The sequence below is a fragment of the Telopea speciosissima genome, unplaced genomic scaffold (genome assembly GCF_018873765.1).
Source record: "Telopea speciosissima isolate NSW1024214 ecotype Mountain lineage unplaced genomic scaffold, Tspe_v1 Tspe_v1.0012, whole genome shotgun sequence".
Taxonomy (NCBI): Eukaryota; Viridiplantae; Streptophyta; class Magnoliopsida; order Proteales; family Proteaceae; genus Telopea; species Telopea speciosissima.
The window spans coordinates 1,405,979-1,432,256 of NW_025317348.1; the positions used below are offsets into that span (position 1 = coordinate 1,405,979).

The window sequence follows — 26,278 nt, forward strand, 5'->3', positions numbered from 1 at the left end:
AGCTGAAAAACTACAGCGCGCGCGTTAGCGCAACGGTGCTCTACGATCAGCTTTACTCCGCCCAAGTGCTTGCCCCTTACTAATAAAGGGCAAACGGAGGGTGGTCTACGATCACAAACTCCGGCAACAAGCGAGAAAGCCCCTAACCGTCTAGGGTAGGGGCGCGCGTTAGCCCAACCTAGGTTAGGGGCTTTCTTCGCAAGCGGCCAAAAAGCAAGCCGCTAGGCGCTCAAGCACCCTTAGACGTAAAGGCGCTACTTAGCCCAACTCTAAACCAAGAAGAAAGTCCTTCCGCCCCTATTTGAGTAAGGCGCGCGCCAGAACAAGGCGAGCCAAAGGCTCGCTTCCGCGCCCTAGCTGATCTACGACCAAAGAAGCAACGGCTAGCTGATCTACGACCAAAGAAGCAACGTCGCTCGCGCCGTTGTGCGTTAGCATGCTTTGACGCGTTAGCACGCGCAGCAAACAAACTACTGCGCCCCTAACAGAGTCAAGGCAACGGTGGTCTACGATCAGCCGTTGCTTAGTTGCATGGGCGCGTAAGCCCGTTTATCTAGCGGTAGGCCTTTTCTTGCTGGGGGCGCGTTAGCGCATCCGGCTTCTTGCTTGCTGCTGATCGTAGACCACCCTGTTGTTTTCTTCGCTGGTCACGACATGTTGTTTGTTGATATTGATTGAGGAGTTTGATGGAGTTTAGCTTACTGAATCCATAAACCGTCAAAGTCACCGTCACTGGTACTTTGACTCTATAGGTAGGTATCGGTGGGGCTTGCGTAATGTAGTTGTAGTTAAGGCTGCATTGAAGTAGCGCTTTTCTTTTTGAAGATATACTGAAGTACCAAAGGCGAACGGGGCTCTCAGGCCGGGACGTCTGGCAGAATGCTTGGCCTCCTGCGCTGGAAGCGACACCCGAAGGGTGAGCTTCTAGCGGTTAGTTTCTAGTCTGTAGGCATTCTGGGCTGGAAGGAGGCAAGCAAATGAAGGGAGGCATTACGGGCCGACTACAAGAAGCAAAGCCCCAACTAGCTTGAATGGGACTCGACAAGTCGCTTATAGAAGGCCGACGACTACTTTAGTTCAGTAAGGGGGGAGAGAAGCGAAGCAACGCGAGCTTTAGTTGGCCGACCACTACATAAGCCGCTGGCGGAGAAAGCTCGAAGAGCTTCCCTTCATTCGTTGCTAAGCCAAGGTCCCAGGTCTCCGAGTCAGCCCGCGCTTTTTCGAAGAATCCTGCACCCATGGGCATACGGCCTGGCAGGCCTTCCCTTTCCGCCGGAGCTTCATGGGCGTTGCCCCGTTCCCCAATCAGATGTTTGGATATGAGCTATACTCCGCGAGGAGCCAAACGGGCGTATGGCCTTGCCATTTGACCTCTCTTCCCGTGTGACTAGGAATGCTCAGTGACAACCTCTCAATTGTCACCGCCTGGCCTCTCTTGCTACCACGGTAGCACCTAGTGTGGTCAGCACCAATCGTGTTCGGGCAACGAAGCTTACACTCATTCACATTGGTTCATCCTGCTATGCCCCGGGCCTTTTGCTCAACTAACGTAAAAGGTGGCCGGCCCTTCGTCAAGGCCCAGGAATCCGCTTGACATCTCAGCGGCGGGATTGGATACCCGCATCCGATCGAAGTTCCATTTGAGTGCCCCCCTAACATAAAGGAGAGCTGTGCAGTTGTGGGTCGCTTCGCGAAAGACATTGCTTAGGACCAACGGGTCACACGACAGGTGCACGATCGACTTTGCACGCTCCATCCTTCGGCCCTTCGCCTATCGGCTTGGCAGGCAAGCTACCTTGATCCGTCTTCGGCTTCGATTCGTTATGCTCAGCAGCTCCAACAAGCCCGTCAGTCTCTTGCCGCCTAAAACTCTGCCAAGAAAGCGCTGCTTTACGTTTGATCCTATGTGCCCAGAGAATGCTATGCGTTCTCCACTTTCGGACCTCGCAAAGAGAGAACGTGTTTTTTCCTCTTACTTTCTCTCTCATTCGCGGAGCGAAGAAAGCGGGCTTTGCCCCAGCTACCGCTATCCTTGGGAAACCAAAAGAGCTACCGAAGGAAAGGGATGCAGTCTCTCCCTTGGCCTTTGGAGAGGAGAGGGCAGAGAAGAAAACGTCCTTCGCGCAAGGATATACCTTGCCTGCGCTGGCTTGGCTCTTCGACCAAGGAGGCATTCTGGTAGGAAGGCCGACCACTACATAAGCCGCCATCAGTCCAGGAGAGAAGCAAGCTACCTTTCTTTGATCCACCTTCCCGGGCAGGGAAGAGAACGAAAATAGGCCGCGGATGGTGGTCGTGGTAGGTTCGAGGATCTTACGCGGCGGAGCGAACTCTTCTATCGTGTTGCATTTCCTCTGGCGGCGTAGCTGCACCCCCTCGATCCATCGTACTGGAGCGATCCGAGAAGAACGATTAGGGTCATATTCTATCCTTTCTACAATGCCCATAGACGAAGTGCTTCGTTTCAGATCAATTCTTCGCTGCAATCGCTTCGATCCACCCCCTCGGTGAAAAACCGTAATACGCCCTGAGGAATTCCTCCCAGCAGACTTCCCTGTAAAAAAAGTGAATTGTCTAAGTGCTCTCCCCTGTAGGCTTTGTCTCATTGTGTATCTCGTAATCATTCGAACCAGGCGCTTTTAGCCCACCTCCTCCTCCTCCTTCTCCTTTAGGATAGGATCGTCGTTGGTCCTTCTTTCACTTGCTTTTTTACCAGGTCCGATAGGTCGGTCGCCCGGTAGCCGCTCCGCTATGGAGCTACGTGTACACCGCCACGTCGAGACTCTCTTTCGAAAGTGAGATCACTACCGGCTTGTTGAAGAAGCCCTTCGGGCTCCCTAAATGCAGCCGTGATCTTATATACGATACCACCAGACGCGCCCCTGCCTCTTTCGCAGTCAAAACTCTCCTCTCCAGTGGGACCAGCCGGGCCAGAAGCCTCGTTTCCTTCCACTAATTCAAGCGATTCAGTCAGTAGTAAAGTCATCTCACTGAACATTGGATTATTTACAACCTCGTGAAAATAACAACGCAAAATCGAAAGTCCAATATAGCTGTTTAGCCTCATCTTCCTCCCCTTACGAAGAAGAAAATCCAGTGGGTTGTTTTGAAGACTTATAGAGCTAGTGCCGGTTTGGAACACCACCGGTGACCGAAGCAGCACCCTTTGGGGGATGGTTTCTCGATCCGATCTCTCACTTGAAGAAAGATAGCCACTGTGATTAGTATAAAATACGAGATTATGAGAGACTTCTTTTTTCAGTAAACTGAATGACTTCCGTTTTCCCTTTACTAGTAGGGGCCCAGCCCTGCTCGGCTCCGCTTACAGGTGCGGATCCTTAGCCAGTGCTGCTCCTAGGTATAGATATGCTATCGGATTGATCTGCAGCTGGTGCTTCTTGCGCTAGACGGAATGAACCCATTTCACTCGGACGGATAAGAGATGAATGCGGGACTGATTGAATACCTCGTCAAAGCCGGGGAATTGGATCATCTTGTTCGAGATGCACCTAACATACCCTTCGATGCAATAATAGCTTCAATTGGGGCCAGTGCTGATCCAACAACCCAGGGAATAACAGGAGATTACGGCGGGTCTGGTGCCCACCTCCATGGAGCAGTGAAACCGATAATTGATACCCAATCCCCGAGGCTCATTCTCCGAACACACTCCTTTGATCGCTTTTTCTCATTAAACAAAACAGGGTGTTGAGAGGCTTGGAAGCTGACGAGAGTAGGGGAAGCACCGGTTCTGGCCATGCCAGACGTTCAGAAGCCGTTCGAAATCGAATCGAGACGGACGCTTTGACTCATGCTTTTGGAGCCGTTTTATGGCAAGACGGCCGAGTGGTCGCGTACCAAAGTGAGACGTTCAATACAGCCGTCTTAAACTATCCCACGTACGAGAAGGAGATGTACACGATAGTGCTGGCTGTGAAACACTGGAGGCACTATTTGCTCGGGAAGGAGACGCTTTACGAATAGGCCACTCTGATCACAAGCCCCTTCAGTATCTACAGATGCAGTCCAAGCTTCAGGAGGCGCGTCATATGAAGTGAGTTTCAGTTCCTGCAACGGTTCGAGTTGGTGATCAAGTACAAGAAAAGAAGGGCCAACGACGGTTGCAGATTTTCTGTCCAGACCCCCAGTAGTTGCCGCAACTGCTGTTTCTACCACTTTATTGGACTTCGGGGACTTTACGGCGGAGTACTCGGAGGGACGTCAAAAGGCGTCTGGGAGAAGACGGCCCGACTGCAGACGGCAGATGGCTACAGCCGGCTAGACGACTTACTCTACAAAGACGGCAGAGTATGTCGGGCAAAGAAAGGCGTCTCGCGGTCCTTCATGACGCCAGAGTTGGATTACACTTTTGAGTGGATCAAACTCTGGCTCACCTGGAAAGGCATTCTTATTGGCCCAGGATAGAAGCAGATGTCCAACGGTGATGGGTTGTGTGTGCTCTATGCAGCACGTCGAAGCCGTCCAACAGGAAGTTGGGGCTTTATCAGCCCAATACCTTCCAGGCCATGGGAAAAATAACCATAGATTTCGTAGGACGATTGCCGGAGGGGGAATAACTACGTTTTTGTCGTAGTCGACCTTCCGGATTCAGTAAGTTCAGGTCGATGCGCTGGCCGAATTCTGCTTCCAAAATGTAGTGGTCTACTACGGACTGCCATCTTCAATCATCGTTCATCGAGCGGTTTCTCTCATCTGCCTTCTATGTATGCCTTTGTGGTCGTTAACGGGAGCAAATGAAGAGGTTTTTTTTACCCCGCACTCTATTGGCTAATCAAAGTCAAAGTGGCCAGCTTATTTTGAATGGGTCACCAATAGAACCGTCGGTTCAAAGGAAGAGAATAACACATCGGGACCACCTTTAAAGTTACCCGGTCTGGGATGAGTCCCTGCCGTTCATTCAACACTGCTACAACCGGAGCACGCATTCGTCGACCGGCAGAAGTGCTTTTTCAGTTTGTTATGGGTTCCAACCAAAGGCCCCCATGGACTTGGTAGCAGACGGTTCGGACGATGGTTGTGTCCTGAACCCAGTCAGCGGCACATCTCCGTCAGAAGCGGCTGAACAGCTGCGAGCCGTTAGTTTCCTGGAGAACGGCGGTACCACCGGCAGGTTGCTGATACTCTGGAGAAAACGCAGAGGCAACAGAAGCAAAGGCACGACCGACACGGAACCGATCATAAGTTCCAGGTGGGAGATCGAGTGTGGTTAAAGTTGCCTAAGTAAGGGTTAAAGGGTACCAACCGCAAGCTTAAACCATTGCGGGACCATTCACTCTGCAAGAGAAGGTCGGGGAGAATGCGTTCAAACTAGAACTGCCCGCCACCCCGTCTTCAATGTTGATCAGCTGAGATTGAAAGAGCCCTCCATGTTGGATGAGGCGGCTGAACCTGAGGTTGAGTTGGAGATCGACGACCTCATTCCTGATCGACAGCCGGTGTTAACCGAAGACCGGCCAAACTAAAGAGAGCCCGAAGAAGAGGGACTAAGCTCTCTCTACAGAGTGGGGTGGGAAATGTTCTCGCCACAGAAGCCAAGTGGTTCACGGCTGAACAGGTACGGAAGGAGTTCAAAGAGACAATTAAGTCAAAGTCGTGTTGGGCTGCGAGAAAAGGGAGGTTCGGAGGATCTACCGCGTCCAGTCTATTCCGAAGGTGCAAGATAGGTTCCCGATTGAAAGAAGTCCGAAAGTTCATTCAAACAAAATAGGTTCCATTCCGAAGTGTATTTCCACATATTGAAAAGCTATTTTCTTTCTCAGCCGTCTTCGGCCTCCAAACCCTTCCAGGGCCTGACTTCCTACACCTACCTGGTCTCAAGCATTCCTCTCTCACTTAATCAATGCCCGGGGGTGCCCCTCCCCGGTCTCAAGAACTCGAGCGCCCTCGCTGCACTAAAGGTTCAAAAACTCCCCCTTTGACTCAGGAGGGTAGCCTTTTTCTGTCCTATAGCCCCTCTGGCAGGCAGTAACCGCAGGATCTCATTCGAAAGCCACTAAGCCTTAAGCTTTATTATTATACCCCAACCGAATAGCAAGACCTCAGAGACAGGGCATCTCTCCAAAGCGCGCTTTTGTTCGCTCCGCAAGTAAGTACGAACCGGTCAAAGACGCAACGACGACTGCATCTGGGGGGGGATCGGTGAGCATACTTTAACCTGCCCCAGCCACCGCCCTTGGGAGTACTAAATGTAGAGAAGCAACTTGGGAATAGACTAGGCACATACCTAGCGCTTAGATCGCGGTACCTTCTTTCAAAATCCATTCCAGCCCTTAGTGGCATTTCAATCTAAAATTCCATTTCAATCTCAGCCCTTCCTCTGCTCCTATTCTGGTTCTATACCCACCCGCCATCCCTCTTTTGAAAAGAAAGAATTCCCTTCCTTCCCGGATCAAGGGTGCTCTACGATCAGCTCGACCACCGGGAGAGAGTGGTCTACGATCAGCTCTCTTGCTTTGTTTGCTTTGCCTTGCTTGCTTATTAGCTTAGCTTGGTTTGAAAAGTCAAGTGCGAAAGCTAAAGCGCTTAAGCTTTGCGGTCACATAACGGACTCTTGCATTCAGGCTCTGTCAAGACCAGTCGGAAATAGAATCATAAAAGCTGTGCCTTAACCAGCCCCATGGACCTTGTGGAAGCCATGACATAGGGCCGCTTGAAGCGTGAAGAAGACTGAGACGCAACAAGCATTACTCCAACTCATCAATGCAATTTTAGACAAGGCTATATCGACTGAAAACTAGATTCAGACAAAGACATTTCGACTGAGAATCACATCTTATTCGCTCTGCAAAACGCACGAGTCTAAAAGGATAGTCCCTTCGGAGGGGGGCGGCTAGACAAGCCATAGCGGGAGGAACAAGGGCGTGGTGTGAAAGTTGTGGAACCGAAATGAGTCAGAAAGGAGTGAACGAGGCCTGACAGGTTAAAACCCAAAGAGAAAGGCTTATGACTGAACACCAACCGGAACGAATCCCAACCGAGCAGTTGGTCCCGCGTAGTTCAGTTCAATCAGACCCGAAAGGGAAGAAGCGGGCGGTAAAAATACTTCAGCAAGAGTGAACAGAAGGATGAAGTAAGTGCAACAAGGGCCAGTCAACGAGAAAAAGGACCTTCACTCTCGTTTTCTGTCTTCGAGTCTTGGTTCAGTTCGTTCCTCTCTCGACTGTAGGAGTTGATCCTACATTCCGTGTAGCAATCAATGTCTGGGGACATAGAAAACCTTAACAGGGATTCGATAAACGAAAGTATGTATACCGTACGGGACAGAGCCCGGGACGAAAGGTAAGAAATTAGAGAACGCATTCGGGTCAAGACTATAACGCGCTATCCGGATTCCCCTACCTAGACACGCTCGCTCGCTTCTCGAGATAGAAGATTGGAACAGAGGAAGAAGGCTCTAATTACACCACTTCGCTGGAAGAACGGTTTGGTATAATCGCCAGGATTTCAATCTTCATGATAGTTTGAATGCCTGAAAAAAGACTGTACAAGAGGTCATGTACAAGAAAAAAGAAAAGGTAGACTCAATGTCATAGAAAGATAATACATCGGAATCAGCACCGTCTTATTCGTTTGCAACAATAGGACTAAAAAGAATCATGATTCGGTAAATAGGCCACTGATCGGCATCCAAGACTGAGTGAGGGGCCGGGAAGCGCGTACCAAGCCATTCGAGGGTAGCCAAGAACGGAAATAAGCAAAGACAGCTTATGGTCGTGTGCTGGCAAAAAGAGTCTCATCAAAGCTTCCAGTGTCGAGTTGTCACAAGTAGGTTTTTTAGTCATAGCTAGACAGCCAAGACAATATTCATTTCCTCGGTCAGACTCAGTATCTTTGGTTGGAAAAGGGATTGGATAAGGCTCACCTTACTGCCACTTCACCAGAAGATCAAGGCCATGTCGAAACTGAAATACCAGAGGCACTTCCTCTTAGCCATTCACTAGAGTTCTTTCTTTTTAAAGAAAGGGGTGGTAGAGCAAGATTCGCATCCAGTTGTCCGGGTTTTAATTATAATGTTCACAAGCGCGAAAACAAGATTCAACAAAATGCTCAATCCACATCCGGAAAACAAAAAAACGATAGTCTAAAGAAAGAAGAGGGGTCGTGCCCAGTCCCAAACAGTGCGTTCTTCAGTTCCGCCTTTCGGGAATCGGATGATGAGAGGACCAAGGCTAGATGATCGTGTCATTCTCTATACGCCTGAAAAACCGTCGTATTCTATCTCTTTCTTTTTGCCTTCGTCCAGTGGAAAGTGGAATTCACCTAGGTTTGCAAAACTTATGTTGCAGGTGAGTCACCACTTCAACAGGAGACCGAACAAGGCTTCTTTCGGCTGCTGAGGATCGCTTTGTGCCTAACTCCACTCACTACCTTTTAGCGTTTTCGGATAAAGAAAGGCCCTCAAAGAGCTCGGTACCAAACAGGCACAGCTAAGGAATAGTGCACTCAAAGGAACATGTCATCGAAGAATTTCCAACATTCATTCTCGAGCGGGGAGCGAGTTCAAGACCAAAGAAAGCCAGAGCATCTCTTCCTTTTCGCCTTGCCTCGAGGGCTTACGGGTCTGTGGGCACAGTTGAACAAGGCTCGTATTCAGATACTACACCTGAAGAAGAGGTTGAAAAAGGCCGGACCAAATTAAAAAAAACAAGTAAGAAGAGAAAGAACCATAGCCAGAAGAACAAAGGAACTGTACATTCAGTGTTGTTACACAAACAAAAGACAGAGATATAGTCCTATCCAAGCTTGTCAGGATCAAAGACGTTGGGATTAGATTAGCAGACTATGGATGGGTCAAGACGTCGAGTAAAGTCTCCGTCATCTGGCTCCTTCCACGCAAGACGACTAGGATCAAATGGTTGACAATAATGCTAGGAAAGAAAAAGATCGAGACTATGTCTTGGCTTCTATCGGGTCAGCGTCGAGGGAGAGTACACCAACTAGTTGGCTACGTAAAAAGAGAGTGGGCTAAAAAAAGGGCATTTTTTGAATTAGAAGATTCTCTTTCTACACTGACGACATATCCTGCCTCTTCCTTCCTTGCCCGCCAAAGAATATTCCTTCCTTTTCGACTGGTGGGACGAAGTCGCATTGATTGAATCGGCTCTGGCCTTCGCTGAAAAAAGTGAGGCTTTACTTGACGAGTAGACCTCAGTTACCCGCTTATTGGGACCTGCAAGAAGCTGAGTTTCTTTGCTTTCTTTCGTCACAGTAGGTGGAAAAAGAAAGAGTCAAAGCAGCAGACCTGTAGTAACATTATCCACCTTTACAGACATTTATGAAGAAGGTTCCGTTTAACACATCTTGGCCGAGCAGGAAGAGCAGGCAACGAAGTTGTCGGTTGAAGGTGCTCTCTTCTCTACTCCGTCACATAGGATAGAGGCTCACTCTGCATCTATAGTTTACTCTGCTTCTTATGCATCTTCTGTCTCGTCTCTTGGTTTCAGGGAGCCAGGGAGCAAGAGTTCTCCCCCGAAAGTAGCTCTGACGGAGGGAAGTGGGCTTCATTCAATGGAATGCTTTGTTGGTTCAGCTCCAAGGGTCCGGTTTCTCGGTTTAGTGTGGAGGGAGGCGCTCTTTTTTGACCTTTCAGGGGACATGTTGTAATTTGAAGCTGGCAATACGTGCTTGAGTCGATGATCAATCCGCCGTTCAATCCTTCTATAGATGGTGATCAGACTTGTGTTGATCTCTTCTATGCTGAGAATCATCTGTCAATCCCCGCTTTGATTGACCTTGACCGGTCATTGCTGGAAAATAGGGCTTGGGGCGACGCTTCAATGCTTCTCCTCCTCTCCTATCTTTCCATGGGCTTTCTCCTCACACGAGGTCCCCTTCCTTTCAAAATCTTCCTTTCCGCGCGAAAGACTCTTTGCCTTTTTCACAGTCAATGGTCACACAGGCTTTCCTCTCGATCGGAGTCGACCTCAGTCCCCCGCTTCCGAATAGAGTAGTTCGCCGTCATCAAGCGAACCGGGACTGAGCTCTAATTGTCCTTCCTTCGCAGCTCCGGAGGAGCCTCTCAAACCCATCAACTCGTCGGCTACTTTGACAAATCTGGTTTAGAGTTCAAAAGCATTCCGCCTTCAACTTCTGCTTAGTTTGACTTGGCCAGCTTACCTTACTTCGTAACCTTGACTACTGCTTTTTCTTACGCTGCTTAGAAAGAACCTTCCACAGCGTTGGTTGAACTATAGGACTACAACAAGCTGGCCGCTGCTTACCTCTCTTCAGACGAGCTAGCTCTCGTTCTCTCTTCCTTGTTGAGCCGTCAACAGCTTTCGTCACAATTTGAAGACCGAAATGAGGGGTTTTGTTACATAGTGGTTGGAACAAGATGTCCAAGCGGACCAGTAGGCAGGCGCTCGATAGAGCCCTCATACCTTTTTGAAGAAGGTTCTTTTAGCCGAGCGGGAAGAGCAGGAGGAAAGTTAGGCACAAACTCCCCTCAGCAGTAAGTGAAGGCAGTCGGTAGCCCATAGATGATCGAAGCCCAAAAACAAAGGATTCTTAGACTGCATCCGATGATGCTTTCGAGCAAGACTTGCGTCTTCCCTTTCCTTTCCCAATGAGTGAACGAGACGAACGGTAGGGTCAGAAAGGGCAGTCCGACGAGTCAGTCAGTGGAAAGGCGAACTTTGGTCGATCAACGCTTCAAAAAAAAACTGATTTTTTTTTCTCACGATGTCGCCCCAATCTTCCTCCCATACTGAAAAGGAAGACGAAAAGAAGAGCTTGAATGACCAAGGAAACCGACTTGTCCCGTGGCGGGGGTCAAAGTAGTCAAAACAGTCCATTCCGGGTAGGAAGGCAAGAATCCCAGCTTTCTTCCTCGACCAGTGGATATCGGACTCTTCTCTCCACGCGCAAGCAAAGGTTTTTTTTCCTCCTTGGAAAGGTTGTCGATTCGGAGAATTCCAGGCGATGATGCAAGTTCCAAGCACTCGCAAAGGCATTCTCCGAATCGATAAGTTTATTAATAAAAATCTTATAGTCAGTCGATCTTCCTCTCCTCCATAAAGAAGGTTCTTGTGCCTCAGCATCAAGTCCGCTGTCAAATCCGACCCGGAGCTTGAACTTGACTTTGTTGGTACTACACCTGCACCTGAAGGACAGTTTGAGAGCGAAGCGGACACAACTATTGATTCAAAAGCCTTATCCTGACGCGCCGTGCGCCATCTTTTCTTTCTCTTAGCCTTAGAAGGCTATAGTTTTTATAAGAAGTATCCTATAAGACTCAATAACGACTAAAAAGAAAAAGGTATACGAGCCGGTCAGGTCAGGCTTAATGGCAGGTGGGATTGCTACCTGATAGGAAAGATGGGACCATCGGAGACAAGATAGGCTAATGACCAGGGTGACCCAAGGCAATTTCAATTGGCGAGCCAACCACGAGAACGAAACCCCGCGGCCAGAGAGAAAAAGGCGTCCGACCGATAGGAAATGTCACCCATGCATAAGTGAGGCACACAAGGGCCACTGGCAAGAGAGATTGAAGGCATGCCAGCCTGGAAGTGATTCGCTGTGAAACGGAACTTGCCCTCTTAGGTACTTCATCCGAGCAGAAATGAGGCACACAAGAGCCACTGGCACATCGATGCCAGCCTGGGAAGTGATCTGCCAAGTCAGGTTTTTCCAGCGGCCTAACGAGTAAGCAACCCGTTCCTGTCGAGTTTTCCAGCGACCTATCGATACCGGAATAAGTACCTCTGGCCTGCCATGGCTATACTAACGACGCGGCTCCATACCTCTTCCAGTCCGTGTAGCTCACTGGACTTGATGCAACTTGAAATCCGGTTCAATCCGGAATTCAAAATATGTAAAGTTTCAAGCTGAGCTATATGGAAGAGGGTGGTGAGCAGAGAAGGCAGCCGGCCCTCGCTCCTAACACTCACTGTTTTAGATCGAGCGGATAGTCTATGGGGAGGGGTCTGTAAACCTCGGACATGACAACAAAACAATCGTATCTACTTAGGTTAAGTAAGATCCAATCAATGTATTTAGTTCAGTCAGTCACTTCGTTCCTTCCTTCCTTCAGTCGTTTAACTCACTTTAGTCATAGTTCAACATCAAAGGAAATGAGCTACAAGGCCTCTAAATTGAGCTAAAAGCGGACTTTAGAGTTGTTGTAGGGTGATTGTGCTAACGTACACACTGTAGTTTTTCAGCTCGTTTTGAAGCAGGGAATCGGGCTCTGTTGCCCTAGCTTGTTGATCTTGCTCCTTCAGTAGGAGTAGGGGAGATGTAGTTGATCCCACAGCTGCAGGACTTGGGCCATTGTGGGGCAACGTGCTGGGTGGCATGGTACCACTGGTGGATGAAGCCATGGGGCCGGTTGAACGCCTTGGACTTGAATTGTTGCAGTTGCATGAGGCATGGAAAGCATGCGCTGCATCATCTGCTGGAGTTCTGCCATTTGCTTTTTCAATGCTTCGAAGTCAGCTGAAGAGGGTGTCCCTGTGGGGCTTGCCTGGGATTCTTGCGAGTTTACTTGCACATCTCTACGAGGGCGTTTTCTTCTTCCATAGGTGCGCCTAGATTCAGACGCCGCTTTGCAGTAAAAGACCGAGTTTCTATGGGATCAGTTCGAATGAACTTGGATCGAGCCAGATGAATTCTCAATCGAACTCTCTTCTTCTTCATCTTTTCTTGAGGCGCTGTAAGCGTTTAGGATGAAAAGGAAGGGTTGAGAGCAGCAAGATACGGCGAAGCCAACAAGCGAGAAAACGGAAGTGCGCGCTAGCGCACTACGGCTTTCAAGCGCTGACCGGCGGCTCCCTGAGATAACCTGTTTTCTGATCAGGAATAGCCCCTAGGAATAGCCCTTTAGGCTGGCCCCTACTTCATTTACTCTTTCCTTTCCTTCCCCATCCCCCCCCCTAATCGTCGTTTATCACTGATCACCGGATTGGGATTATTCTTCTTTCTTTTCTTCCCTTCGTTTAGCTGTTCAGTGAATCCCCCGTAGGCTGGCTTTGATTGCTTCTTCTGGCTCTTGCCTAATCGCTCTACCCCGTCGCTCGCTCTGTTCGCCTCTCTTTACTCTTCCCTTATGCGCCCCATGCCGACATGCCTGGTGTGCCGGTTCCGATGACAAAGTTGAGTCCGTACCGACCCCCTTCACTTCGTCCTGCTTAGTCTTGTCCAAACATTTGATGGGATCACTCTTTCTAACATTCTATGGGCCGTCGGTTACCCCTTCCATTGCCTCTGCCCTCATTGGTCAGAATATTTTCCTATTGTAATTTTTACACTACCGATTCACTTTTTCGATCCGATAACAAATTATATTATAATAAAGTCTTTGTTGAATAAAGACGGTTGGGCGCTATCTTTTCTAGCTCATTTTGGAAGTGAAGATTCGTCGATTCATGTACTGAGTTTACCCCGGCATCCCACCCGCTATCTACGGATTGCCCTATCCTTACGTTGTATGGTTAGGTGTGGAGTAAATTGCACTCCTTCCCTACTTTGATACAGACCTTTTGTGTTAAAATCCTTTCTATCTAACTCGAACCTTGGAAAATGCATACTTAACAACTTTGCTTAGCGCGCTAGGGCGATCGATTCCTTTCTGGCTTCCTCGCTACTCATAGTTCAAAGCTCCGCTCCTTGATTGTCTTTCACAAGCAAGTTCCGCCTCTTTAGCCTGCTGGCAGTTTATGCTCACATCCAACTCCAAGGCATAGGTCGTACATGGCAGATCAGAATCGACCAAAATAGCTGTAGATGACCTCGTATCAGCACCTAGTTGAAACTGTAATAAACTTGAATTTGCTTCTATGAGCAGAGTTCTGTGTTTATAACGATGTTTAGTCAAGAAGAACGAAGTCTTTTACAGATCAGGCTTTGATCCAGCGAAGGGTTAAAGCAGTTACTTTTGCTGGCGACAAAGTTAGGACATCTCTTGTTACAGCTATAGGGCAGATAGCTGCCAATCGTGCCGCTTCCTATTCATGATCAAGTGAAAGGGCGGGCTTCTTTACTGAGAATCTTTATAGCTCTCCTGATGGGGAAGAATGGTTGGCTTTCATGCCTGGATACTTTCCCTATTCTTCTTGTGCCTGACACTTTTCTTCTCATCGTCCAGGTGAAAGAAAGGCGGAAGTCACTCCCTCTTCAGTGAGGGCGCGTCTACGGTACGGTTCTGCTAGCTCCCGTGCTACTTTTGCTGCATCTCTAGTATCAACCTTGGGGCTAGGCTTTGCTTGCATCTGGCTATCCATGTAGCCTGGAGAATGGGAATCAAGGTAGAAGTCCGGATGAACTCTCCGCTGTTGATGACATAGAAAAACATATATGATAGGTCGCATCTATTCATCGGAAGGCCTTCAGATCCTATTCTTTTTGAGTCTGAGGAGATAAGCACGGAGAGGACTGAAGGGAAGGGGGAGTTCGATCCTCCCGCGATCTTAAATAGGTTAGGGATTAAAGTATGTAACCACTGAAAGCTAGCCTCTCTCAATCGGTTGACTTTCTCCTGTTGGACTAATATGTATGGCATGAAACTAGGCATGAAACTGGATCAATGAATTCAGTCCTGTTGCAGCTAGTGGAGATAGGACAGATTCCATTCCATCAGTGAAATAGGGCGGAAAGAGAGAGACAATACATGACAGGAGATCGTTTGAAGCGAGGGGGGAGAGGGTCTTATCATGAATTGAATGTTGGCCTAGATAGAGGTTAGGAACTAAGATGAATTCCAACCAGCTATATTAGTATTGGATCGATTGGCTTACAAGCCTTCTCGTCGATTCGATTAAAAGTGCGCCTTTTACCGGTCTTATTTAACGTTTGAACTCTTTAGCCCTAGAACGATAATAGTAATTGGATTGTTCAATGAAAGCCTAGGGCATCAATTCATGCTATCAGATCGCTCTCTCCTAGTAGGCAAGTCCGGAATGAAAGCCTTCTCGACCATTGATTAATTAATCTACCTCCGACTCCGAACTCTTAGCTTCTAGCTTCTGAGCTCTAAGTCCTAAGCCTTATATTACTATTACAGTTGGTAAGCTAGACCCCTTCTCTTTCATTCTCAAAAGCAGGAAGCCTTTCACTCTTTCAATAGGCTGAAACTAACCTATCTCATTAGAATCCAGGATTGTAACTAGAGCCTGAGACAACTAGTTATTCTTTTGAAGTAGGAATGAAAGCAAGCCTTTCGCCCCTTTCTTGAATCAATACGATTTCTTCCCCATGAAAAAGGGATTGCTCAATGAAAGCCGGTCAAAATCCCTTCTTTTATTTTAGGGCATCAACTACCTGCATTTAGGGAGTTAAAACTTAGTCGACTATATATAATATAGGGAGAGGAACTAAGCCCCAAGATTCAAATAAATGCATGAGCTTTAGTAGAATTGAGTTCTAAGGCAAGCGATGAAAGGCTACTCAAAGTACTAATCTGTCATTGAAAGTCTTCGAATTCATGTTGGCCTATTCCATTCAAACAATCTATCCTCATTCAAACCTTTCTAGTCGCTGAAGGAGTTACCTATTCTAGTTGACCATAGGGTGAGGGAGGACTGAAAAGGGGTCGATAGGCTTAACCTTATCCGATTTTAGCCCTATTTATATTTAACAGAATGCCTTTAGTCATAGAGGTTTCAAATCAAAGTGGACTGGTTGTTTTCGATTCCACTAGTGCAACAGGAGAAATCGATTGAGAGCGAGAAAGTAAACCGGGCGAACAAAGAAGGAAGGCAAGAAGCCACCTCGAATAAGAATTGGAAATAGCTCTACTATATATAGTATAGGGGGAGGAATTGGCTTTTTGATGAAACCGGGTACTAAAAAGGCATAAACAAGCCTCTTTCTATCTGGATTGGATAAGGAATTCAAACCTGATAGAGGGATTCCTTGTTGGCCTCTTCGAATGAGCCTATATTAGATTAGATACCTTTCTCGGCTTCCAGCTTTTGTCATAGAATAGCTTTCGAAAGCAATGGAATCGGTAAAGTACTACTAATAGGAGGCTTAAGATCGGTGTCGGTGGAATAGCAATCGGGCGGTGAGGCAAGGGCATTAAGCCTAGATAAGATATCGGAATGAAAACCAGATAGCATGTAGATTCTGTCACTGAGCTACATTCCTTAAATCACTTTCAGAGAGGGAAGGGATCGAAACACTCTCCTGACGGCATAGCTGAAGGTCGACGCCATGGTAACTTTAAACTAGAGGGTACCTATCATGAAATTGTTGGGCACTATCTAATAGGTTGAAGTATAAAAAAAGAAATCCTTTGTATATACATTCGAACCACTGTCGGTCATATTTCTTTTTATCGAGAAATAGAAGAAGCCATACAGGGGTTTTGTCGGGCCTACTCATACTAACCGGGTACGTCGTTCCAATCGTATTTCTGTTCCTCTTGTTCGGTTTGCTGATGTTGATACCTTTTTACCTCGACATAGAGCCTGAACTTGCTGCCATTCACACCTTTTGGATGATAAGCCCTGATTAAATGATATGGGCTTATAGAACCATTAGGGAGGGGATTATGGGTATGATAAGACCCAATAAAGGAATATGGAGAAGCCCCCTCTTTTTCTTTCAATAGTGGGCGCCTGGATCTCTTATTCCATCAAACCAAAGCATTCCCTCCCCTTTGCTAGCCGGCTCTTCCTCCCTAACCAGTATAAACAAATCCTGTTCTACTCTAGCCCCCACCAGTATTCGATAGATGCAGTTTGTAGGGCCCTATTCATTTTATTAATAGTAGGGCGCCAACTACCCAATCTTAGAGTAGGATTCGATCCGTAGATTCAGATACCTAACATTATCTGGGTTGCCCTTTTGACACGAATAGTGGGCAAATAAATGGCTTTACTAGGGGGATCTAGAACCCCAACCTGGTGTAGCATCCTCCCGGGTATAAGGTTTCGTTGATTGCAATCCATTCTATCGAGAGAAATATTGCCCTTGATTCAATAGCTTAGTATTGAGTCATTCGAAGGGAAAAGGTCCAGGTGGGCCTGGCCGGTGGTAAAAGATGTAGCGCGTGAGCAAGTTCTGAATGAACCCCCCCCTTGATTGATAAAGCTATCCTTTCCCCCTTATGGGATATATGCTTCATTAAATCCCTCCTCTTACTAGTATTCAATCCCCGCCCTCTTCTCAACCAATTACTATCCTACTCTAATGGTAGAGGGGCTTTCCCTCTCTCGATTGTGGTAGCTTGAATCTACTAATTTGTGTTGATTGGCGATCATCGTGCATAGCCCCCCCATCGATAGTTGTGCATCTTCTCTCCGTTCGGGCCCCTGTTGGTGGTTTAGAGTAAAGGGTAGGTGGGTTCCGGATTAGTAGTGGATTGCACCGGATTAGTAGCAGCAGTGACCCTCGTAGGAATAGATGGAAGAGTATACTCATTTTTTTGTACCAATGCCGGTAAAGAAACAGAATACTAATTATGGTTTGCTAATAATGGGAGAGATAGAAGCAGGAATCGAGCTGATACCAATACAACTAATACCGGGAGCCTACGTGAACTGATACAGTAAGGGATTAAGCCTAGGAAATGGCCAATGCCACGGTTGGGCTTCGTTCCCTTCCTTCTTTCCCATATTCCATCATTCGATTCGATTCATTTCTATCATCTACGTATTGGCACGTGCTGTTAAGAGTCCGGGGATTTCAATAATCTAGTCGTGCCCACCCTATCATTTCCTATTATCCAAGGAGCTGCCGATTCATAATAGTAGGGGATCAATTGAGAATAGTAAGGGAATGGGGAGGATTGGTGAATAGGCGAGGTATGGGTATGAATATGGTATCTAAAGAAAGATTACGATTTAGCGGGCAGCTATCGTTATCGGGGTTAGGGTGTGGGGCATTCAAGAGGGATTGGACTATTGAACCATTGGACCAACGACCGGAGGAGCATGAGAATGGGAACAGCAACGGTACACCCAAGCATCGGGGGGAAAGATTACCAGTCTTAGTGCCGGGGTAGGACATCATATCTCCGTGGTTAGATCTTCTCCTTCGGACCCTCAATTGCGATACCGAGACCTAGCTCTTAGATCACAGTGCCCGACCACTCGAATAAAGCTCCTTATGTTTCCGATTCCCCCTCTCAATGCATCCTAGGATCTCCTCCCGATCGGCACTTAACCATCCCATCCCGCACCAGAGATGAGGGCCCCCCTATCACTTAAAGGCAGCCCTTCTCCTTCCAATCTTGAACTTTCAGAAAGAATTAGCCGAGGTTCGTTCTTAAGGAACTTTATTCCAATTGATGTCCCCTCCCACCATCTCCCGTAAGTGTCACTTCTACGGCTACAGCTTTCTTTCCTTTTCAAGAGTAGTCGCCTTACTAAGAAAAAGAAAACCCTCAAAAAAGTATCCAACCCTTTTAACATAAAATAACATAAATGTAGCCACTGGAGCCATTCGAAAAAGGGAGAAATTAGCACTACTTGGTGAAATAGGTTCTTTTAGAATCAATTTCGAACCGCCTTCATTAAAGCCATCACCCAAGGCTTTGAGTACTTTCATATATACTCTTTCCCTGTTTGAGAATTCTGTTGGGAGAAAGGCGACTCTTGTGATCCTTCGACATTATTGAAGGGAGGGAGGGTATCCGGACATCTAATCCATGCAGGTATGCCAAATGACTTTCTCTTTATAACGAGGAAGGGAAATGGAATTGAGCAAACGATGTATAATAAGAAGCTTTTGAACGAGGAATGGAGATTGGGAAGTAAGTAAGAAGTGAGAGGGGAGAAGCAAACAGCACAGCTAGCGTTATAGGCATTAGCTCGAGAGAAGAGAGGGACATGAGCGCGCAAAGCCCTAGCTAATGAACGAAACAGCGCGCGTTACCTTGCTCTTGAGTTGAGCTGCAAGCTTAGAACTAGGAAAGGCGCAAAGAAAGGCTCTAATCAAGTAGGCACTCTAAAAGAAAGCTTTGAAAGCGGGCAGGCAGGAATGCGCCTTCTGGAGCTATTCCTTTCTCAACTCATACTTAAAAAGAGAGGAAGACACACTAATAGTACTACTAGAGGGTTGAGGGGGAACAGAAAGACACCTTAAGTAAGGGAGACTTTACGACACTGCCGCTCGACAACTAGAATGGAAAGCCAAGTTGGCCTTTCTCCAAAACTCCTGGTATGGATTCTTATAAGCAAATAAAAAACCTAAACCCAAAACTTTGCCGGCTAGTCTGCATTGCTTTCGTCCGCCTACCACCCCTGATTCACCATCCATCCCCTGCTACGTATGAGCGTGACAGCTGCTCAGGTTCAGAGAGAGTGGTCTTTTAATTAAGTGCAAATTGAAAACTTTGTTTCATCACTCGGTAGAGGAACCTCAACAAGAGAGCCGGTTCTAGGATCAAAGACTCTGCTCGCCTCTAAGGTGGTCCAGCACATTCCAGGAAGACGGCAGGGAGGGGATATCGCACCGATCTACACGTTGCTGTGCGTCGCATTCACACCCTTATTATTTAGATAGAAATAACCACTATAACCCCGTGACGAGTTCAGCCTAGTCAGTGCTACAACTGGATCAACTAGGACCACCCCTCGAAAACTAAGCCACACACAACAGAAGACACAAGTCGTTGACTTTTGTTAGGGACCAGATCTACGTAACCAGAGAAGTGGGCGCTTCCCCGCGCGTAACAAAGTCCGTCCTTCGCGCAACTGCTCGCACTGTTGCTTACCTCTCTTCTGCTCTCTCCACGCGCTCTTCCTTCGTTCGCTGTTTTATAGCGCGCTGCAGAGCGCTATTGATAATTTAAGCGAGTCCTATGACGCACCGTGCTAAAGCATAAAGCTTCTCCCTATTCTTGCTCTTACTATTTGAAATCAGTAACCGTCCCTCCGCACCTACCAGCAATTCATCTTCAGATTCGGGGTAAAAGGGATCTGTAGGTTCGACTAATCCTGAATCCATAGATAGAGGAGAGGGTCAGCCCGAAAAAGTCCCCTGTTTTTATTCTTTCTCCGAGACAAACACCTTTAGTTGTGCTCTCTTGCTTCTTTCCGTGCTATTGCTCTCTAAGCAAGCCCACCTTCCGCATCGAGCTGAACGAGTCTGTCTTGCCGAACCACCAAGTCAATCGTCAAGCTAGTTTGTTGAACACGGACGAAATAGAACATTAGACTCGTCGAATCGATAAGCCCTACTCTTCATGCGTAGGAGAAGCAGATTCAAATCCCGTCCCGTCTATACATATGAGATAATATCTTCCTGCCCGCTCGCTCTAATCAAGAGCCAAGACTTTATGCTCTGCTCTGCGCGCTATACTTTTGCTTTTTACCCGATCCTGGCATAGCGCTTTGCTTTCGGTTCTTCGGAGGAAACCTTACCAACCCGACTTCGTTGCTTGTGTGCTTGGACATACATAGCCTAACAGGGCCTACAGAAGTAAACCTTTCTAAATGCACACGCTTTACTGTGCGGACGGAAAGCCCTCGATTAATGCCATGGCTAGAATAAGACAGCTTCGAAGACGAATAATGCTATGGCAAACCCTACAACTCTTTTATCTGCACCCCATTCTTTCCCTAAGAAGAGGGGTTCCACCGTCAACCTAAGTTAACTCTTTTTGGTACCCCAACTAAAAACTTCTCGTGTACTTCTTGTGTTTACAGCAAGATCTCTATCTAAGTGTTGACATCAAAAGACTTCCTTACGGCAGAGCCCGCTCTTGATGTAGAGGAATTGCTGGGCGGTTTCCTCAGCTAATTCATAAGCCCTTCTTTCGTTCGATTGCCTCAGCTACTGATACAGATGTTGGCTACTCACAGACGTTCTCATATCATACAGAATCTACTGGAAAGCGTCATGTTGGATGTGCAGATTTAGTTGAATATTCATAAGTAGCAGGGTACCTGTTCTTGAGTCATATCTGCTGTCTCGACTATAAACACTATTTCCAATAACCAAAAATGTGACAATGAAGTCCAAGCTTCGCTAAACGATACTCAATAGATTCACCCTCTCCTGGAACAAGATCTCTAGGTTTACCAAATCCTCAACCATAAAAGGAATGATTTGTGAAAGGGAGCGTTAAGTAAGGTCAGGAATCCTAAACAGAAGGAGCGGGTACCGGTCCCTCCGTATCAGAATAGGCATCCAATAATCTGGTAGTAAACTAAACAACAAGGGAATGTATTTTCCACTTCCTAGGTAAGACTAAGTAGGGGCGAACGAGCTTCTCATGTCAATACTCCCATACATCATGATCAGTTCGTTCGAAAGGTCGAGCAGCAGCCTCACTTGGAAAAGAAATCCTGTCCCTTGGTTTGGTTGTTCTGGCCTTGCCATCGAAAGCACGGTTTCAGAAATGCTTTAGTTAATACCGCTCCGTGGGCTTCGCATGATTAGGATCAATCAGAACAGCCTCACCTGCCCTGGAAAGCGGATCTGCTGATGGTTAGGTGGTTAGCGAACATCGCCTTTCTCATCTAGGACTTAGACCTGTACACCCGCATCTTCCTCTTACGTGAAGGTATGTCATGCCCCGCCCTAACTCATATCTTCCTTCCTCTGGGACATTGGTGAACTTGAAAAGTACTCCTATCCGCTTGTAGAGAGTCTTTCTCCGACCTTTGAAGTTGAACACTTTCTCAATTGTGAGCTGGAAAGTGAGTCTGAAGCGAGTTGGTACGGTCTAGGGCTTCCGATTTACAGGCTATGAGCCAACTCTTTCATAATCGTTCGAAGAAGTGGCCCAAGAAGGACCGGCTTACGAGTAAGTAGTACTAAAGTCTGTTGGTAGGTAGGGTTAAGTTGTTGAGGGGGAACCCCGCCTCTATAGTAAGTAAATAAAGCATATGTGAAGTGGCTTGTCACTTTGTAAGAGAAAAGGTCACAAGTGGACTGATTGAAACACCCTATCTACGAAGTCAAGATCAACTAGCAGACATATTTACTAAAGGAGCGGGAAAGGATCGATTCCAACTCATGGCTGGCAAGCTTGGAATGAAAAATCTCTATTCACCAGGTTGGTCGTAGATCATAGTGTAGGAGTGTTTCATATTTTTTGTTTTGTATATAGAACTTCGCTATGTAAATAGAGGGCCGGAATCCATGCGACACCCTAACCTAAAATGAAATGAATGGATTAAGGTGAAAGTGTTATCAGGAGACGAAGGGAATATGAAGTAGGAATTTTCTCTTCAAATTCTTGTTTTACCGTGATTTTCGCCGTCGATCAATTTCAAGAGCAGGAAATCCTGTTTTTAGTTCAAATTCTTGTTTTACCGTGATTTTCGCCGTCTTTTCCCGGCTTCGCGAGACCATAAAGGTCTACTCTTGGCTAAAAAGGGCGGAGCTTTCTCGATCTACTAGATGACTGAAGAGCATCAAAGAATAGGCAAGCCTATCATTGGGCAAAGCTGTGGTAGAACCTGGTGAACCGGACGTAGTGTACTCTCAAGCGAAAGGGACCCCTTTCCCACTTCCCTTTCCCCGCCCCTGAAACGGAGCGGGCCTCGCCTTTTTTTATTTTTAAGGCTACCCCATATCATAATGGAAAGGCTTTGCGTTATTTCAAAAATATAACTTTTTTAAAAAGTGTCAAATGTAAACTCTTTCCATGCATCATAGGAAAGGCAAAGCGCTTTCTTTTAAGAATGCATCTGCCGTTCTCCTTCCATGCGTCCTCCAACACTTTTTAGTCGCGGTTTCGCTTGAAATCTTTGAATTTGGCTAAAAGTAGGGGAAAGCCGGGGTTTTTTTTATTATTCACCCAGGGCTTTACCAAATCATATTTTGTATCAATTTCTCCCTTCGTGAGACCGGGATGATCTAAGCCAAGAAGGTCAATGATCCCCCTTTCGGGAATGTATGCATAGTTAGTTTTTTCTGGATCAAATCGATCTAGGCTTCCATAGAAAGCCTGAACAATTTTATTTATCCACTCTTCTTTTTCAGGACCATTAAGAACCCTATTCTTTTCTGCCAATTCTATTTTCAAAGATTCCTTGTCGGAATCGGAGGATTCAGGAGTAAAGAAGAGTTCTTTTTCTGAATCTGTCTCACTGGAAGGGTGACCTTCCAAAGAAGTGGAACCCGAAGTAGATGCAGACGAAGGCGTGGATCCTTCCGCTGCCGCCGCGGGCTGCCCCTGGGTTGGCGCCGATGGAATTTCTTCCCCGGCCGGGGTAGGAGACATCAAGAATCTCTCGACCTCGGAAGCAGTGAAGGGGCGCGAATACCCCCCTTCCCGCGAATCCATTGCTAAAGCGAGAGGTTGGCAGGCATAAATCAAAAGGAAGAAAATAATGAGGATCATTATGAGGCTTATTTTTGAATGATTACCATCACCCCCATTTATCTTAATTTTAGTGGACGGGTCAGAGCCTTTGTTGCACTCTTTGAGGGTCTCCTCGTGGATAAAGCGTCTCGTTGACCCTTCTAAGAATGTCGGATCAAATAGCACTTCCCCTAACGGAATCCTATGGCTTGATTCCCGGGTTTCAGCTCTTTGGTGTCTCCTCCTAGCGCGGGCCGTTTGCAATATTGCCTCCCGCTCCAATTCACCCCAAACAACGAGTTCTTCCTCCTCTTTTGTGATGTATTCACAAATCGTTCCCCACCCTTTGTGAAATTTCAGGTCAAGTTGGCTTCCCTCGAATTCAGGGAACGCCTTCCTTAGGACTTTAGCCGCAGTATGCTTTGACGCACTGCTGTTCAAAATCCCCACATGGAAGTGGTATCCCCCTTCCGCGTGGTTTTCCCTGGCCACAACTATAGATGTACAATTTAAGCAGTCTCTCATTCTGTCTATCACAACCTGTTGATCCATCGCTCGCTCATTATTCCTTTTTTCGACATGACTCAAAGTAACCAGTAGATATTTTCTTATATGCTGCTTACTGCCTGGATAGTCCGCTGATGTCTGTTTCTGCCTTTCCATGAATCTGTTCCGCTCTAATGCCTTCGTCTTCTCCCACTTAGCGTTAACATCTGAACTCGTTCCAATACCAAAGAGCCCCAATGCCTTCCCCTTCCAGTTATTGTTTGTCATGATTTGTTTTTGTGTTTGTGATGTCGGGGTTTAGCTATGAATCGTCGTTAAATCCAATCCTTATCCTTTCGTTCGTTCAACCGGGGCCTCCTTGAGCGAGGGGGGTGTAGGCCCCCCCGAGGAACCCGCCTCTTTAGGATCTTTATGATCAAGACGGTTTCCTTTTGTTTCGATTTGTTAGGAAATCTCAAGGGAATCTCCCAGCCATTCCGGCCCTTGCTCCTTTTATTAGCCGCAGGAAAATATCTGCTTTTCTTACGCAATTTCGCATTTTGCCTTTTTCCTTACTGTTACCTTCGGGGGTATAAGGGGGTAACCGCTGTAGATGGACGAGGACGATGATTCATTGGTCGTTCGGTCACTACCTCGTATGCTACGCCTAACCCCCCTATGCTTTTTGGGCTACGGGTTATAGCTAAGGAGACATTGGTTAAGTTTGTTCAATAAACCAACTAGAGATGAACGCATCTAATTTAATTCATCACAAACGACATTACGCGCAAATGAAATCAAGACTGACTTCTGAAGGATAGAGCCCTTTTTGGGTAGAGTACAAAAGAAGAATCCCGGAAACAGTCACGGAACACTCGCACAATGTCACAATTCAGAAAAAGCAATTACGACTGGAAATACCGACGCGGGTTCGGGGGTCGTCCCTTCGGGCGCAAAGGAACCAAGGGCAAGCCTTGCGGTCGCATATCCCTAGCGAACCAACCAGGGGATTGGCAGACCGGTAACCAAGACATCGAAATCTCCCTCACTTACAATGTAAGGAAAGGGAAGGTCTTCTCTCAAAGAGTCATTCGATTCAGTTCATCATGTAAGGTTCTGTTATGCCTATCAAAGGATTATACCCGTCCTTGCGCCTTACAAGAGCGGATACTTAGGGGTTGCTAGAGCTGTCTCACTAGATTCGCTATGGTGGTCTTTCACAAGAGGTAAGGTTACTGTAGTCCAATGCCAGTAATAGTCTTTTCATTGTAGGGTAAGGCCATAGTTGATAGAAGTCGCGGAATATGAGATGGTCATGACGTAATAAAGCTCCCGTTATTGGTGTTGGACAGAGAGGACAATGGGGGGTGCCCCTTTCAGGGTTTCCGCTCTAAAGTCTACTGGTAAGGGAAACCGCTCTAATAATGATAGACAACAGAGCGAGTTCTTCAGGAGGTAAAAAGAATGCCCCTCGCTCCAAGGTGACCCTCAGGCAAACGAAAAAAATATTAACTAACGAGAATAATAGGGCTGCTCGACATAACACAGAAAAACAGCATGACAAACAATTCTAAAAAAATTGTCCGAACCTTACCCGGTTTGGTAAGGAACTTCTCAGACAGAGATGCGAGGATTAAGGAGATGAAGGCAAAGGAATTAGCACGGATTAGTTGGGACGAAAGAAAACCTGTATCAAACGATTCGGCACTGAAGCAGCATATTAGGAAATTTTTGTTGATCACACTAAGTCATGTTGAGAGAAGGCAGGACAGGGGTATAAATCAGCAGGTCGTTATAGAAAAAAGAAAAAACTGCTTTAATTGTACATCCATCGTCGTCGCCAAAGAGAACCATACGGAGAATGGATACCACTTTCATGTAGGAGTAATTAATAGCAGCGCATCGAAACATACAGCAGCGAATAGACCAGAAAAGGCGGGAAGCTAGGATCTAAGAGTGAAGCTAGGAGCTGGAAAGTAGGGGGGAGGGGGTTATGAGGAACTATAGGTTTTTTTTAGCAACCGATAATTATCAGCTGCAAATTCTCCGCTGTTATAGTATCCGCTGTTGAGCCCCTTCCATCACCGAAGGCAAAGCAAGGAAACAGACAGTTGAGCTAACGGCCGGGGGTTTGGGGGCTGGCCCCCATGCCTAAGCCTAACAAAGAATATCTCTTTTATCCTTTCTAGCATCTAAGCCTTTCTTCGCCTACGGGGTCATTTAAGGAATCATGCTACTTCAAAGAATAACAAGGAAGCTAGACGAAGTCCTGCAAGTAAAGCATTCTAAAAGAACTCCTTAAGCCTTCCCTTCTAGCAAATATCCCTTCCATGACCGAAGGCTTTCTAGGAATCAAGCTACTTCAAGAAGGCCCATAACAAGGGAGCTGCGTACACCTTAATGGCTTGTAATAAAGACTCCTTTCCTTTTCTGCTTCTATAGCGTATCACCCTTAGTTTGCCCACGGTGATTTAAGGTTATGAAATAAATGAGCGAAGCGAAATTAATAGGGCTAGTGAAAACCAGCTAATAACAAGGCGGCTAGACGAAGTCAATGCCGCCTTAAAA

The 26,278-nt window shown here is 46.9% G+C and overlaps 1 protein-coding gene and 1 long non-coding RNA gene across 2 annotated transcripts; both read right to left on the reverse strand.

The window, feature by feature from the left end:
- Positions 1 to 1,081: 1,081 nt before the first annotated feature.
- LOC122647152 (60S ribosomal protein L2, mitochondrial-like) lies at positions 1,082 to 3,333 on the reverse strand. The gene is given in 4 exon segments (XM_043840641.1): positions 1,082 to 1,167; positions 1,169 to 1,313; positions 1,315 to 1,387; positions 1,736 to 3,333. Coding segments are annotated over 4 exon segments (1,146 nt in total). The 5' UTR covers positions 2,625 to 3,333; the 3' UTR covers positions 1,082 to 1,128.
- Positions 3,334 to 12,874: 9,541 nt separating this feature from the next.
- On the reverse strand, positions 12,875 to 18,252 carry LOC122647157. Its single transcript, XR_006330813.1, has 3 exons — positions 18,241 to 18,252; positions 14,962 to 14,967; positions 12,875 to 13,591 (listed from the first exon to the last, which is right to left on the reverse strand). It is a non-coding gene; the product is annotated as an uncharacterized LOC122647157 (long non-coding RNA).
- Positions 18,253 to 26,278: the final 8,026 nt, after the last annotated feature.